Here is a 16055-nt window from a genome sequence, read left to right on the forward strand (position 1 = left end):
CCCAATGCACTTTAGCTATATTTTCATTACTATCATTAGTATTATCTTCTACTCTTATTCAGGATTTGTGAAGATCACTGTGTCAAATGGATGGGAGATTTTCTTTTAATATAAACAAACAGTAAAATAGCATTGTTTTCACGTGCAGCTTTGAAATAGTGGGGGCCATATATGGTTGTTTCCTTTTTTATGTGGACACAGAGGACTTCGTGCCAGAGGCAAGATCCCTGTAAATATTGTTGCACAAAAATCTCACTAGCTCTCTTCCCATACCACCCAATGCTGATGTCCTCACCACATGCGGAGAACAAATGTGAAGGGAGTAGGATATTGGGTCAGTGTCCAAAGCAGGGTCTGGGCAGGACTCAGTTCCCCAGAGTCCTCTATGAACTATGGACGGTGCTCCAGGCAGGCTAAGGCGTGGAGCTGCCTGATATTTCCCTCCCCTGGGGACAGCCTGGGCTATCCCTTTCCAAGGGCCATGGAGAGCTGGAGCCTGGTGCCCTAACCTCTGAGTCACCATCTTAAGAGATGCCTCATTTTAGAACCACCAACAAGCAAGCTCCCAAGGGATGGTGCCCCGTTCTCTACCAAGCTATCCTGGCTCTTTGGAGATCAAGGAGAGGAGGCAACTTTTCTTGTTCCCCATCATCTGTGGAACCCATTATCTTCTCCCTCATTTCAGGAGCAGCCTCAGAACAAAGTGAGACAGTCCAGCCTGGAGATGAAATCTTGCAGCTGGCTGGCACTGCCATGCAGGGCCTCACACGGTTTGAAGCCTGGAACATCATCAAGGCACTGCCTGATGGACCTGTCACGATTGTCATCAGGAGAAAAAGCCTCCAGTCCAAGGAAACCACAGCTGCTGGAGACTCCTAGGCAGGACATGCTGAAGCCAAAGCCAGTAACACACAGCTCCCATAACCGCTGATTCTCAGGGTCTCTGCTGCCGCCCCACCCAGATGGGGGAAAGCACAGGTGGGCTTCCCATTGGCTGCTGCCCAGGCCCAGACCTTCTAGGACACCACCCAGCAAAAGGTTGCTCCTAAAGTAAGGGCAGAGTCACACTGGGGTAGCTGATACAAATTGCAGACTGTGTAAAAAGAGAGCTTAATGATAATATTGTGGTGCCACAAATAAAATGGATTTATTACAATTTCATATGACATTCATGCCTGGCTTTGCAACATGTTTCAAGTACTGTAACTGTGTCATGATTCGCCCCCAAACAGTGACATTTATTTTTCTCATGAATCTGCAATGTGGGCAGAGATTGGAATGGGCAGCTCATCTCTGTTCCACTTGGCATCAGCTGGAGTCATGCAAAGTCATGCAAAGGCTGGGACCATGTGAGATCATTCACTCATACATCTGGCCGTTGATGTTGGCTGGGAACTCACCTGAGGCTGCTGGCCTGAATGCTTATAGGTGGCCTCTCCTTGTGGCCTGGGCCTCCTCACAACATGGTGTCTGGATTCCCAGGAGGAGTATCCCAGGATCGCAAGAGCCATGTAGAAGCTGCATCTTGTTTATTCCTTTGCCTTGGAAGTTGCATGGCATCACCTCCACCATACTCCATCAGTTAGAGCTGACACAAACCTGCCTGGGTTTAAGGGGAGAGGAAATATTGCTGGGGTCATTTATGAAAAATACAGTTTGTCACATGAAACATTTGCAAAATTGTTTTTGGTTGGATTGGAGAAGTAATCCTAGGGAAGGGTGGTGGAGCCAGTAAACAGAGGAGCACAGGTGAAGCACCAAGCTCAAAGCGTGGACAGGTGTGCCGATAGAAGGAACCAGCGTGTATATGAGGGTATCAAAATTGCTACTACTTACCTACCACATGCCAAGCACTGTGCTCAGGGCTAAACGGACATTGCCTTTAGTGATCACAGCAGCTTCTACGGTGTATGGTTCTGTGCCAATGTATTGATAAGATGGCAAACACTGTGTACAGTAAATGGCTTATCCAGCTGGTGAGTGATGCGGCAGATTGAGTTCTTTCTTCTGTGATTCGGTGGAGACTATCAGCCCAAGATGCTTTAAGTGCACGTTATAGGGAATGCCTGAGTGCCTGGCCAAAGGGATATTTGGTTTGGCCATCTCTGGATGCCTGATTGCCAAGCTCAGGACCAGGCAATGTGACTTTGCATCAGCAACAACCAGCATCCCTTGACCAGGCCTGGGCCAGAGTATTGGCCTCTTCTCAGCCCCTGATCCTGTGAAGTAAGGATGTGGGGGAAGACCTGGCAAGGACACAGATGAAACACAAACAGTAGTAATTCTCAGGCCATCATCAGTGGAGCCATGTTAATGTAATCTGATGGCTTCTCTAGGGTCCACAGGAAGTGAAGAGTCTGTTTCCCAGCAGTGGACTCAAAACCCAGCTGGGCTCCTAACCTTCCTGTAAACCCCTTTAGTGGCTTCATTAGAGCAGGCGTTCAGCTCACTGTTCTATTCATCTCAAGGAATAATGGGCTTAGAGCAGTTTCTGTCCTGCTGGTTAACTTGTTTGGCCCATTCCATTCTGGATTTTGTCAAGCAGTAGACAAGCAATTAGACAAGAACTTGGAGGCACCATTTGTATCCACTTTTTAGACTTAATAGAAACATTGAAGATGAACATAATCTACCAACGAAAGATGTGATTCAATTCAACACTCCCTTCCCATGACCCAGGCTGGGCAAGGAGGCCACGTGACATGGAGGGCACATTCCTTGCCTGCACAAACTCACCATCTGTGCACGCAGTGGCCTTCCCTAAATTCAGGGAATTGTTTTAAGTCTTATCAAGCAGCCAAGGGATGAAAGAGAAGGTGGGTTTTCATCAAGACTGGAAGGTAGGGACAGGGATGAGCATGGAGCTGGCCGTGGGCCTGGGGTACCAAGAGACTCCTTGAGAGACCAGGCAAAGCAAATGATTGGGACAGAGGTTATCTGTCCCAGGGTATCTGGGCATAGATGCAGGTGAGCCCATGGCCCTCCCAGTACCTCCTGTCTCTGGCCTGTTTTAGAAGGTTCTCTCCTCCCCAAGGAGACACAACAACTCCTAGGGCCATTGAAGATATAACTATTGCCCAGGTTTCTGGTCTCTAGGCTGGGGAAGTCCTCTGGGTAGGAATCAGCAAGAAGATCCTAAAACAAAAGCTCATCCATTTGCGTTCCATGATGCTGGGATTTACACTTGAGGCTTAGCTTTGCTCTGCCAACTTCTTCAGAGCTGACACAGGATGAAGGCAATGCCATCCTCAAACACTGCAGGCATCACAGCTAACAACTGTGAAGAGGTCTTAACTGACCATAAAAAGGAATCCACTCCCAGGCAGCCCTACTTCTTTGCTTTGCCCAGCATTTTACTGATTCATACATTATCTCACTTGTGCCAACACTCAAGAAGCAGGCTACACTGACACTGGTATTCCTGCCTCCATATTTTCTTTCAAAGACAAATCAAAGCAGATATATTAAGTGACTGTTCAAGAGCACACTTGGCCCAAGTGGCAGAGCTTGGACTGGATGCATGTTTTCTAGCTCCTCATCCACGGCTCAGACCAGTTTAACCTGATGCAGTCACGTGGAGGAGCAGTGCAGGCACAGTATGTCCCATAGGCCCAGTGAGATGCATTCTTGGTTGGCTGGCCTTCCACTTGGCTACACAGGGATGTACAAGGCGATCCCATCTTGGTAAGACCACCATCTCAGAGTATGGAGCTCAGAGAGGGCAGGCGTGAAGTTTCCTTGGCTGGTGCACCTAGAATTGGCTGAACTCATGAGAAGTTGATATAGAACAGTGCTTGCCACAGAGTGGGGACTCGGTAAGCACTTAATGAATGAATGAATTCTAAGTCAATCCAAGAGTCTGATGATTTCTTGAAAAGGGTGTTTGTTAGCTAAAGGATCTTAGGCATGACTGTGGAATTTGTAGTGGCAATAGAACAGAGAAAGAGGAAGCTTTCTGTCCCCTTAACACTGAGCTGTCATGTTTTAAAGCTTGCTCACATCTTGGCACATTTAAGAGACAGTCACCCCAGGACTCAAAAATAGGGAAGTAACAGTAACACAGGGGAAACGTTTTCTGTTTGGAGGAGCAAAGGCTGAGAACACTGTGAAAACATCCTGCGTGCGCAATAGTAACCTGGGTAAATGCAGCGTGAAGGGATTTTAGTCACACGTGGTCTTTCTTACAAGGAAGGTGGTGGGGGTGCAGATGAGGTTGCTAGAGAATGTTAGAGGATCCGTGTCTGGATTGGAGATAGGGAAAGAAAGTTGCATGGCTGCTGAGGCCCCTTCCAGGTGCCAAGGCTGTGCTCCCTGGTTCTGATGATGTGCCTGGGTGGACATGGCCCCTGTGAGTTTGTACAGTCTTGCAGCAGGATCTAGAGGGGGGATTCCAGCCAGGGCTGCTAGACGGAGGCCTACTCTTCCATCTTTCCTGATGGCAGGATGGCCTGGCCAGGCCCTGGAAGACAGAGACCTCCTGCCTCCGCCTCAGTAAGACGACAAGGAAAGGCAAATGCCCAAGGGAAAGAAAAAGAAGGCTCTTCTCCCCAGAGTTCCCCATGCAGACATGAGTGCGTGCTCAGTTCAGAATCACTTCCAAGAACTCATCCCTAATGCTGCAGATTTGGGCTGGAACAGATTCACACTGTCTGGTTTCACCGAGGACATGAAACTCCACCTTGCGGGGATAAAGAGAGAAAAACAAATTCATCAAATGGAAGATACATTGAAAGTGTTTTTCCTTAATGCTTATCCTGTTTTGAAACCATTATTTCCAAGTTGACACCTTTTTTAAGGAAAAATAAATATTTTGCAGCATCAAAGCCATATACAAGGTCTATATCAGAAAAATATATTTGGGGGTCTGCAGCACAGGACTGAGGGAGCTGTACATGCTTAAAAGGCAACAGGGCCTGGTTTTCAGTGGCGATGATGATTCTCTATGACAGTCAGGGAAACGTGGTCTCCGAGAGTGATGGGCACATAAAGGCTTGGTGCCAGAGTGCATCGCATGGTGTCCAGGCCGAGTCTCTGTCAGATGGTTAGAGGCCTGGGTCTACCCTGCCAGGAGAGGCGTGTTTGGGTAACAGGCAGATGGAGTTTGGAGCACATGAATGGCTCATCACACGCCAACCCTGAGTGGGGCAGGAGGCAGGAAGGGTGGGCTGCCGCCTCTGGTTGGCATTCTCAGAGATGCGCAGTCCATCAGCTTGTTCCAAGGAGTGAACACAGGCCTCTGCGTGCTCCCAGGTTCCTTGGTGTCCCAACAGCTGGAGCTCCTCGATGAGTCACGGGAGTTCTTTGCCAAGAAGTAACGATAGCATTACTCATGGAATTGCTTCACTGCTTTCTGAAGGTTGGCATAAAACCGGGTCATGCTGCGGGGGAAGAAGGAGTCCACCACATTCTGTGGGAGGTAACCGCTGAGGTCGGTATGGAAGAATGTGACCAGGTTGGTCTTGGTGGGTTCCCTGTGAAGGCAACAGCAGAGCTGTGTTATGATCTGCAGCAGAGGTGCTGGGGACGAGCGCCAGGCAGGTGAGCAGAGCCCAGCCCAGTGGAAATGGCCATGATACAGTGATCGTGTCTCATCCCTTGCTGTGCCCTCCACCCAGGAGTCCTCTCTGGACCTGCTGATTTTCGGATGGAAACCCATCCTGTCGGGGATGCATTCCACAGCCACTCCCGGCCTCCAGGAAGGAAGAAGTCCCTACTCCCAGCCCAAAAACCCAGTACCCTGCTGCCCGATTCACTCAGCAAATGCTTTCAGAGAACTCACTTTGTGCCAGGCCCTGAGAGGAACGAAGAGATGCTGCCCTTCACTATTTAGGGTCTGCAACCTCCTGGGGGCTCCTGGGACCCTTTCAAGGGGTCTACAAAGTTAACACTATTTTTATAACAACACTAACATGTGATTCGCCTTCTCTCACATGCATACAGTGGGGTTTTCCGGAGGTTACATGATATGTGATATTGCAACAGACCACACGCACAAGCAGGTATGAGTTTCTGTTAAGCCTGGCATGAAAGAGATGGGCAAAAATATAAAAACAATGCCACTCTTTTCACAGTATGTTTTGTTTTAAAAAAATAGTTTTTTAAAATAAAAATGTTATCTATGTTAACATGCAGTGAATTTTTATGTTAAAATATTTTTAACATTTCTCAAATTTCCCAGTTACAATTTCAAATACATCAAATAATGATAGCTATAACCCCCAAGAACAAACGCCCTATGAAGCCCTCAAATATATGTAACGGTATAATAAAGCCTTATGCCAAAATTTTGAGAACTGCTATTTAGAGAACTGGCGAATAATTTGAGCACCTATGAAGGGATTTTGGCCAGGGGGTGGCAGAAGCTCAGAGGACGGCAGGTGGCACAGATGCTGACTGGAAGTCCAGAATCAAAGGGGCACACGATGTGGAGATGGAACACAACTTGGTAGGGACAGGAAGCGATCTTCACTGTGACAAACTTCTCAACGGCCAGGACAACAAAGGTGGTATGGGCTTTGTGGTGTGCATTTGGCATTTTACTTGAATGCAACTGTCCACTCAGCCTCACCAGGAACCCCAGGTAGCACTATGCCTGCCCATCAGATGTTTCCTGACATCATGCAGGCTACAGGTTTGGAACTGGAGACCTTTTAGAATCCCACTCCCCAGGGCCAAGCACGGTGGCTCACGCCTGTAATCCCAGCACTTTTGGGAGGTCGAGGCGGGTGGATCACCTGAGGTCAGGAGTTCGAGACCAATCTGGACAACATGGGGAAACCCCATCTCTACTAAACATACAAAAATTAGCCGGGCATAGTGGCAGGTGCCTGTAATCCCAGCTACTCAGGAGGCTGAGGCAGGAGAATCGCTTGAACCTGGGAGGCGGAGGTTGCAGTGAGCCGAGATTACACCATTGCACTCCAGCCTGAGTGACAAGAGCAAAACCCCACCTCAAAAAAGAAAGAAAAAAAAAAAAAAAGAATCTCACTCTTCAAGTCATACAGAAGGACAACTGGGGCATGGAACAGGATGGGGCCAGCAGATCCACAGGGTGGGAGAGCATGTGCTCCTCTGGGCTGTGGCTTTTCTCCTCTGCTTGTGCCCTGCTTCCCCAAAGAGGGTGAACTCCAGGGCACAGAGACTTCCTTCCATCTCAAAGTCCTAGCATCATCCGCACTCCACCTTTCCCTCACCCACCAACCCCTGCCCATCCCGCCTTTGCTAGGGCCTTCTCTCTCCTCCCTGCTCCTCCTCCCAATGGGCTTCCTCTGGCCCGCATCACCTCTCAGCAGCATCCTCTTTGGAAACATGAACAGGTGAGTGAGAAATGAGACTCCGTGATCATGTTTCCCTCTGGGTGAGGAATGGGCTTTGTGGTGGGCGGAACGTGTGAGAGGCCATGTGGGATGCGACAAACTCTCTTCGTCACAGTGGCCTTGGTGAGTGGTAGCTCTTGCATGTACACCATTACGTGACAACAACAGAAAGGGCAAACGGGGGCACAGAGGAATTGTAGGTCACCCAGTCTCCCCTCAGAAAAGGCTGGGATGAAGGCATCCACTACGGTTGCCAGAAGGATTTAATGAGAGTAGGTGTGACGCACACTTAGCATCCTTCCTGTGCACAGTGCAAGTGCTCCAGAAATGATACTGTAATGCTGCCTCGACCACAGATACAGGCTCCTCCACCTTAAGAACACCTTTCCCCCGCCCCCCACGCCACTTGGAGCTCAACCACCACCACCTCTGGCCTCAACACCACCTCACCCCCGATGAGTCCTCTTGCCCTCTTGCTCACAGCCTCTTGCTCAAGAGAGCAAGAGGAGAGAGAAGGCCCTAGCAAAGGCGGGATGGGCAGGGGTTGGTGGGTGAGGGAGAGGGTGGAGTGCAGACGATGCCAAGGCTTTGAGATGGAAGGAAGTCCCTGTCCCCTGGAGTTCACCCTCTATGGGGAAGCAGGGCATCATAGCAGTTAAGACCAAAGTCAGAGCATGTCCTGCTCAGGCCTCCCCAGTGGCTTCCCATTTTATTCAGAGGAAAGTCCCCAACAGGCTGTGGCCCCTGCTACCTCATGGGCCGAATGTCCTAGCCTCTCCTCTTGCTAACACAACACCTCCCTCTGTGCTGTTCCTCAAAGGCCCCGCTCTTGCTCCGGCTCCTGCTCCCACTTCTGGGACTTTGCACCTGCTCATCCCCCTGCCAGAACGCTCGCTCCACCAACATGCCCAAGACTCCCTGCATTTGTGCCTTGCTCAAATGTCTTATTAGGGAAACCTCCTAGATAACCCACTCACACCTTTCCCTGGCACCTTTATCTGGGTTTAGTTTTCCCCAAGGCACTTAACGTCTGATACTTACTAGCGCATCCACGAGATAGAACTACTTACATTTGTGTTTTGTCTGTCTCCTCCTGCCTTCATTGGATTCTAAGTTCTAAGAGGGCAGACACTCTAGCTGTTTTGAGACATCAATATCTGGGTTAAGAGCCCAGATTCTGGAGCCAGATGGCCAGAATGAGACGGTGGCTCTCTTACTTGCTGGCTGTGTGACCTTGGGTAAGTTACTAAACCTCTCTGTGCACCCACCATTCTTATTTTAAAACTGAGGATCACAACAGTGCCTTAGGGTTGTTATAAAAACAGTTAATTTATATGAAGTGCTTACAATAGTGGCTGACACACAGTAATGCTGTATAAATGTTTGTTGCTGCTGCTGCTGTTATTATTGTCTGCTGAATCTAGTGTCCAGAATAGGCCTATCTTCACAGAATAATAAGAGAATAATCATTGTCACAGATTTCAGATCCACAGCCTCATGAGAATAACTGCACACAGCAGGCTCTGGAAGAAAGCTTTACAGAGAACACATGATGTTTTTAATCAAGTAGAGAGGAGTTGGAAGAGTCAACCCTTGAGTTAAAACCTTCATATGGGCAGGGTTTTGTGGGACTCCAACGACCCTCTCAGCAAAATCCATGCAATCGGGCCAGGCATGGTGACTCATGCCTGTAATCACAGCACTTTGGGAGGGCAAGACAGGGGGATCATTTGAGGTCAGGAGTTCAAGACCAGCCTGGACAACATGGTGAAACCCCGGCTCTACTAAAAGTACAAAAATTAGCCAGGCATGGTGGCAGGCACCTGTAATCCCAGCTACTCGGGAGGCTGAGGCAGGAGAATCGCTTGTGCCTGGGAGGCAGAGGTTGCAGTGAGCCAAGATTGCACCACTGCACTCCGGCCTGGGTGACAGCCAAACTCCGTCTCAAAAAAAAAAAAAAAAAAAAAATCCATGTGATACCTTTGCTACCTGGCATGAGGGTGTGACGCTACCCATTATATTGTGCATTCCACCAAAAAGAAGACAGCAATGGGATTCAGCCCCTCAGAAGAAAGGACTCTGCCTCTTATTCTGAAAATTCCTCTCTGTCAGACCCGGCACCACTGAAGGGTGAGTCTTAGCATCTGACTACCAGGTGGGAGAGGACAAGGAAATGAGCCCAGGCCAGGGGATCCAGGGCACCTATATATTGGGAGAACTGAAACTGAGTGCAGGTGTGTATGTCTGTGTGTGGTAGAGCACAGCTGTGCTATTTTCAAACTCAAAATTTTGTTACATCTAAGAAAAGTCTTCACATGATGTCTGAAAAGCCAGCTTAGCAAAGAGGGTAACATAAAGGTGCTAGGTCTGAGCTTGGTATAATCCCATGACACCGAGACCCACCTCCTGGGACAATGTGGTAGAAGGACAGACCCCTTCCCTCCGGGTGTCTGTATGGAGACTGCAGGGAACACCGGGACACACCTGCAAGGCGCAGTTTCTTTTGCTGTTAACATGCATGATTCCCAGGATAAACAAGGGACCTTCAGGTAATTCATTACACAGAAATTTCCTGGCAAGAGCCCGGCCATGACCTGTGGCAAAATGGGAACAGAGAGTCCCCGGGGTCAATTCTGAGGCCGACTTACAGTGTGGTCTCAGAACTGCCCTTTAGGCCTGAGTTCCGCCACATTCCTTGCCGAGGAGAGATGATCACTGAGTGAAATGTGGGGTGGGGACTGCTATCCTCAAAGCTGCTCCTGCCTGGCGGAGGGCATTCAGGGAGGACTCGGAGCACAGACCCTGCCCTGCCAACCTCCTAGCCTTTGAGTCAGGACACATCACTGAACCTCCCCAAACCTCAGTTTCCTCATTTGCTAAATGGACCATGACATTTGCTTAACCTGGAGGCTGCTGGGAAAATTTCCTGCATCAAAAATAAGAGTAACGCCTCCCCTCAATTCTTTCCCACGTGCCAGGTACTCTCAGGAGGTTCTGCTTACGCAGATGTGTGTGAAAGTATTTTGTATCGTCACAATCTAAAGAGCTATAAAGCATTTTTCTTCTTTTGAATCGTAGTCAAAGTGCCCCTTTTCACAGAAGGTCCACAGGGAAGTCACAGTTAGGTCTGAGCCATGTACCTCAATGCAGGAAATTATCCTTACCCTGGAAGAGGTTCACAGAAGCAACCACAAGGATGGTTAAATCCTCTCACAAAACCTGGCTTCGGGGGACATAACGGATGCTCCACATGGGTGGCTGGAAGACAGTGCAGAATCTCGGTGAGTTACAACTTCAGACGGTCAGGTCATTGCCACTGGGGTGCCATAGAGCACACAGACCAGACTACCTGCACCGCCCTGGAGTCTGTGAGGGACTCCTGCCTCTTGGCGTGAGTTCCCCCTACTCCCACCCTACTGCCCCTTACACTCACACATACAAATACACTCTCACATGCGTGTACACAAACTCACACACATGCACACACACACTTGCACTCACACACACTCACTCATCCACATTCACACATAAACATGCACATAGCTTTCCCAAGCTTGTCAAGAATATCAGAGAAAAGAACATTCTAGAACACAAGGTTTGGTCATGGGAGGAGGCAGGTGCCTCTCTCAAATCTCAGCCAGGAGAGGCATGGATGCATCCAACTCTCCCACGTAGAATTGGAGGAATGGCAGGGGCTGTGCAGAGGCAGGAGCCCTGCTCCTCACTGGGCATTAAGGGAGTGGACAGCATCCAAACCCTCAAGAAGACACGGCCATAGATTTTGCACACAAGTTTTTTGCCACCCAACTAACCCACATGTGTACAGCACACACCATGAGCTTCGGCAGAAAAAAAAAAGGGCACTGGCAAAACCGTGACTTGAACATAGAATTACTGGCATATGGACTGTCTTGCGTCAGACCCCCATGGCCCTGAATCCCCCCAAACCCAACCAGATGAGGTAGGGGACTCAGAGTGTGAGTTTCTGGTGATTTCTGGTTGCTTGGCTTTCCTTAAGGAACTGTGGGGTGCAGAAGAGAAAGCTCGATATCGCAGGAAGGCATGGCAGCTCCTCCGGGCATCACTCACCGTTGGAACTGATGGTCCCATCCTCATATCTCTTGACTAGCACCAAGTCCACAAAATCTCTGGGAGAAATGAGCTTCATGGCAGCGGAGGGAGTGGAGGTTCTGCTTACACACAGGGTCTGCCAAACCAAAGAAGCATGTAGCTGTGACTGCTGGCCAGACATCTTCTCCCAACTCCCACCCCATCCCTCAAGGTCTGGGAAAGGTACTAGGACTGACAGTAGGGTGGCACTATAAACAGTAAGATCCAGAGCGAGTCTTCCCAGGAACTGGGTGTCATGGAAATACACCCAGTTTGTAAGATGAGGGCTGTGACACAGGCTGCCCACAGCTGTCTAGCTGCAGACCAGTGCCATGCTGAGGTCACATCTCATGTGACCATAAGAGGTACCATTTATTGAGCACCTAGTAAGAGCCTGGCTGGACAAAGCTCTCAGTTGTCCCTTACCTTTAGAAATAGGAATCATTAATCCCTCCTACAGGTGAGGAAACTGACACTTAGAGAGACTAAGGAACTCAGCACGAAGCTCATGGTGGAGATAGGATTTGAACAGGGCCAGAGCTAGGCAGAGGGAAGAGAGGCCACTCTTTTTTAGGGCTGACCCTGCACTTGCTCAGCCTCCTATGTTGTGCCTGGGGCAACTCTTTGGTTTACCCTAGTCCCAGCCCCAGGAGGGAATACCTTGAACCTCACTCAATCTCAGCATATCCCAGTAGTCCACACTCTCATTTTATAAACCAAGGATGCTGGGCTTTCTCCCATTCATCCCACCCTGCAAGAGAGTGGGGCCCAGGCTCTCTCGAGGTCACAGTGGAGAAGTACAGGCCAGGCCTGTGATGGAACAGTCCTGGAGAGAAGTCTCGGGGTAGGTGAGAGGGGCTGGTAAAGGTCTCCATCTCTTTGTCTTTCCCCTCAGGTATTAAGACTTGGGGCATCATGTGTTGCTGCAAAACTTTTCATCAGGGACACTTTCGGCCTCAGGAAATTAATCTTCGAATGGCATGAGATGCATGGGGGCACTTGAGCACTTTGCAATGGGTGCAATGAGAATAAATTTCCAGGAAACTACTCCGTGTTTCCTTCATCCCCTAATGACCTGCCTGGGAACAGGCTGCACCTGCACACAGGGTCTCCTTTCCCACTTGAAGAAAAGCACAGCATATGCCCATTCATCTAGAATCATCCTATCATGAATTGTCCCAGTGTGTAAAATCCTCCAGGGTGGCAAAGGGACAATTAGGAGTGCGGGCGGCAATATGTAATCAAGGCAGTACACACTGGTATTAGAATTTCATGTTTTTCCCTTTCTTAAGCATATACCAAAACTTGGTGTTAAAAACTAGGCAATTTTGCCATTTCTAAATTCTGGTATTTTGTAACAGTAATGGCAGAAGTGATGAAAATTTTGAAAAAAAAATTATACTGCTTCCACCCCTGATGACTGCCTCCAAGTGCATCATTCCTGAGGTACAGTGTCTGGAAACTAAGATGAGGAGGACTTTGGAAAGAAATTTTGAAGACAGCAGCAGCACATGTCACAAATGCGACAAACTCATGGCATGGCCCTGTATCCTATCCATCCATCCACCTATCTATCCATCATCTATCTATTTTAGAATTAGGATATTTGAGAGTTGCCAAAAGCATGCTGAGAAATGTCAGTCTGCAAGGAAGAGCCCTTTCTCCACATTTTCATTGTTTCACTAAATGATAAAGAGCTACCACTTGGCAATTCTCCACTTTTTTGTAAACCTGAGCTCACCAGTAGTAGCCTGTGCTTCCCCTCTCCTTTGCAGTTGTCTATTGAAAAGTTTCTATCTTTTTCATGGACTTATGAGTTAATTAGAAAAAAGAGAGCTCCCATTCATCTCATCTAAAGACGCAAAATGTTTTACTTGTCACGTTTAATATTTATCAGAATTTATAATATAATCATGTTATTTTAATGAATTACACTCGTACCTCAATCCAATTTTTAAAAAAACAATTAGTCTTGGCCAGGCGCAGTGGCTTACACCTGTAATCCCAGCACTTTGGGGGGTCGAGGTGGGGGGATCATGAGGTCAAGAGATCGAGACCATCCTGGCCAACATGGTGAAACTCCGTCTCTACCAAAAATACAAAAATTAGCTGGGCATGGTGGCGTGCCCCTGTAGTCCCAGCTACTTAGGAGGCTGAGGCAGGAGAATCGCTGGAACCCAGGAGGCAGAGGCTGCAGTGAGCCAAGATCACGCCACTGTACTCCAGCCTAGCGACAGAGTGAGATTCCGTCTCAAAAAAAAAAAAAATTAGTTTCATGATTACAGGAAATATATGATTTAAAAAACTTCTATTTCTATGCATATTTATGATGCAAGATGATGACTTCCAAAAATAAACATGTATTATATTAGGATAAAATTCAGAGGGCTATGTGGAATGGAAATTTGAGTTCCAGGAAAACAGCTATATACAATTTCTGATGATTTAAAAAACTTTGTTCGTGTATTTTAAATAAAAATTTATATATTATTTAGACACATCTAAAAGAATGATGTCATTGCTTTGTTCAAAACTGAGATTTGCATGTCAAAAATGACATGCTTTGCAACTTATGAAAATTTGGTTGTAAACTAAATGTTATTAATAGACATCAACTGGATGTGTGAGGATGATGCATAATTTCTCAAAAATCTGTTGGAAGCATGTAAGCAAAAAGCGTGAAGACCCTCATACCAGAGGGTACCTGGGGTCATGCAGGTACGTGGGGCTGCTACTGGCCCAGACTTCAGCGAAGTGGGTGCCAGGGGCTGAGGGTCCTGTGTTGCCTAGTGCAGCAGCCCCACACAAGGAACAGGTATGCTCCCCGCAGAGACTCTATTTGGGGCTTCTCTCCCTCTCTGAGTCATGAGGTTTCCCACCGGGAAACTGGGCTGAGGCAGGCCTCCAATGCTGCAAGCAGTGGGCAGCCTGTGCTTGCAGGACACATCCCCTTAACAAAAGGTATCATGGACCCCTTCCAGAAGAAATGGGAGGGGGTTACTATAGCAGGGCCCAGACACTATCTAGAGATAACATGCTTGGAAAGACTTACGTCAGTGATGCTTTGGATAATTTCAAAACCGGTCACATTCTCATCCCACTTCACTCGTAGGCCTCCGACAGCTGGCTTCACACAGTCCCACACCTCCTCTAGTGTCCCATATACAATGCCTTCTCCTCGGTACCTGGAGCACAAAACGGAATTTGACCCCAATGCATCAATCAAACTTGTTATCTTGAGATTGTATCTAAGGACTAGAAGGTGGACCATGCCATGTCTGTCACTACTCTTTAGGACAGACTTGCAGAGAAGGGGCTGAAAGTCACTAGCCCCGCCTCCCTTCAGGCCTGCAGAAATGGACAGTAAGCTTTCACAAGAATACAGTTTCCTGGAAATGATTTCATTAAAAACAGTAAGGCTTTTCTGGAGGACAAGTGATCACAGGTTATAGGGTTGATTTGAATATTTTAGGAGGCAGACCCATAAAGATACCAGGAAGGGTGCGGCACCTCTGGTAATCTTTGAACAAGGCATGCACTTACAGGTTCCCTGGAAACTCCACAGATGGCCTCCAGGAAACTGAAACTCCATTCTGTCAAAAGGCACAGAACCACACAATTTTAGAGCTAGAAGGGCTCTGGTCACCTGGCTTAATCCCCTGTTCTACAGAAGAGGGGTAAGAGGCCTCAAGAGATACGACTCTCCAAGGCTGTGCAACCCATACGTGGAAAAGCTGGGACTAGTCTTGGGCAAAGCTGTCCCCACAGCAGAATGTGATGAAGAAAAAGATCTTAACTGGCTGACTCCAAGAGCCGTGGGTGGTTTTTAAAATTATCTTAAAAGCCACCAGGCATTTTGTTTCCTTGAGCAACCCAGGGCTACTTGTTAAGTCAGAAGGGTCAAGCAAAACTACTCCCATGCTACCCTCTGGCAACGACAAAGAGAGGGGTTCATGCTGTAATGAACACAGAAGAAAACCTTAGTATGCATCAGATGCTGGATCAGACTTTACTGGAGTTAAACAACATGTGAAAACCTCCTTAGCTGCGACCACATTCTTTCATTTTGTTTTGTTTTTAAACACCTGCTTACCCCTTAAATGCAATTTATTTACTTTTACCACTATCACAGAAACATCCAGTCCTAAACAGCATTCAACAGCCAGGTGACCTTGGGCAAGTCACTGAGCGAAAGGAACAGATACTTACCACCTGAAGTCATTGTGAGCATAACAGGCCCAATCTTTTTTTTTAAAGAAGAAAACAATCCCCATTGGAATCCCTCTCAATCGGGTCCAGGGGATTGGGGTGCAGAAAACAACGGGGAGAGGAGGGGCTTGGGGGCTTCTGGGGACCCGGGCTCCACGAAGCCGTCTCCGCGACCCCTTCCCGCCCAGCTCCTCACTCACGCCTTCCCGGCAAATCTTCCAGCCTGCTGTGTCCCGCCGGTACTGGAGCATCTTCTCGGCCACAGCCTCGCTCATCTGGGCTGCCAGCGCCAGGTCCATTGCGTCGGGAGCTGCGCTTAGCTGCGGGGTCGCGGGTGTTATGAGCAGCGGCGCTGGATCCCGGGTGCCTGGAAGCTGGAGTTCTGGGAGGAGCTCGTAGCCCCGCCTCTTTCCGCGCCCC

General features: G+C 48.4%; 2 protein-coding genes across 11 annotated transcripts in view; one reads left to right on the forward strand and one right to left on the reverse strand.

Moving 5' to 3' along the window:
* The window catches only part of IL16 (interleukin 16), a 128077-nt gene extending 126911 nt beyond the window's left edge, over positions 1 to 1166 (forward strand). For all 9 annotated transcript variants that reach the window (XM_055363648.2, XM_063698770.1, XM_063698772.1 and 6 more), the window contains one exon: positions 686 to 1166. In XM_055363648.2, the coding sequence (XP_055219623.2) occupies positions 686 to 879 (194 nt within the window). In that variant the 3' untranslated portion in view covers positions 880 to 1166. The remainder of the gene's footprint in view (positions 1 to 685) is intronic.
* Positions 1167 to 4835: 3669 nt separating this feature from the next.
* Positions 4836 to 16032, reverse strand: STARD5 (StAR related lipid transfer domain containing 5). Of its 2 annotated transcripts, XM_004056660.5 has the most exons (6): positions 15836 to 16032; positions 14970 to 15019; positions 14479 to 14611; positions 11406 to 11523; positions 10481 to 10574; positions 4836 to 5471 (listed from the first exon to the last, which is right to left on the reverse strand). In XM_004056660.5, the coding sequence occupies exons 1-6, from the start codon at positions 15932 to 15934 to the stop codon at positions 5324 to 5326; spliced, it is 642 nt and encodes a 213-aa protein (XP_004056708.3). In that variant the 5' UTR covers positions 15935 to 16032; the 3' UTR covers positions 4836 to 5323. The 2 variants fall into 2 exon arrangements, with proteins under 2 accessions (XP_004056708.3, XP_018866579.2); XM_019011034.4 differs by lacking the exon at positions 14970 to 15019 and having other exon boundaries at positions 15636 to 16010.
* Positions 16033 to 16055: the final 23 nt, after the last annotated feature.

This window comes from Gorilla gorilla, chromosome 16, assembly GCF_029281585.2.
Source record: "Gorilla gorilla gorilla isolate KB3781 chromosome 16, NHGRI_mGorGor1-v2.1_pri, whole genome shotgun sequence".
Taxonomy (NCBI): Eukaryota; Metazoa; Chordata; class Mammalia; order Primates; family Hominidae; genus Gorilla; species Gorilla gorilla.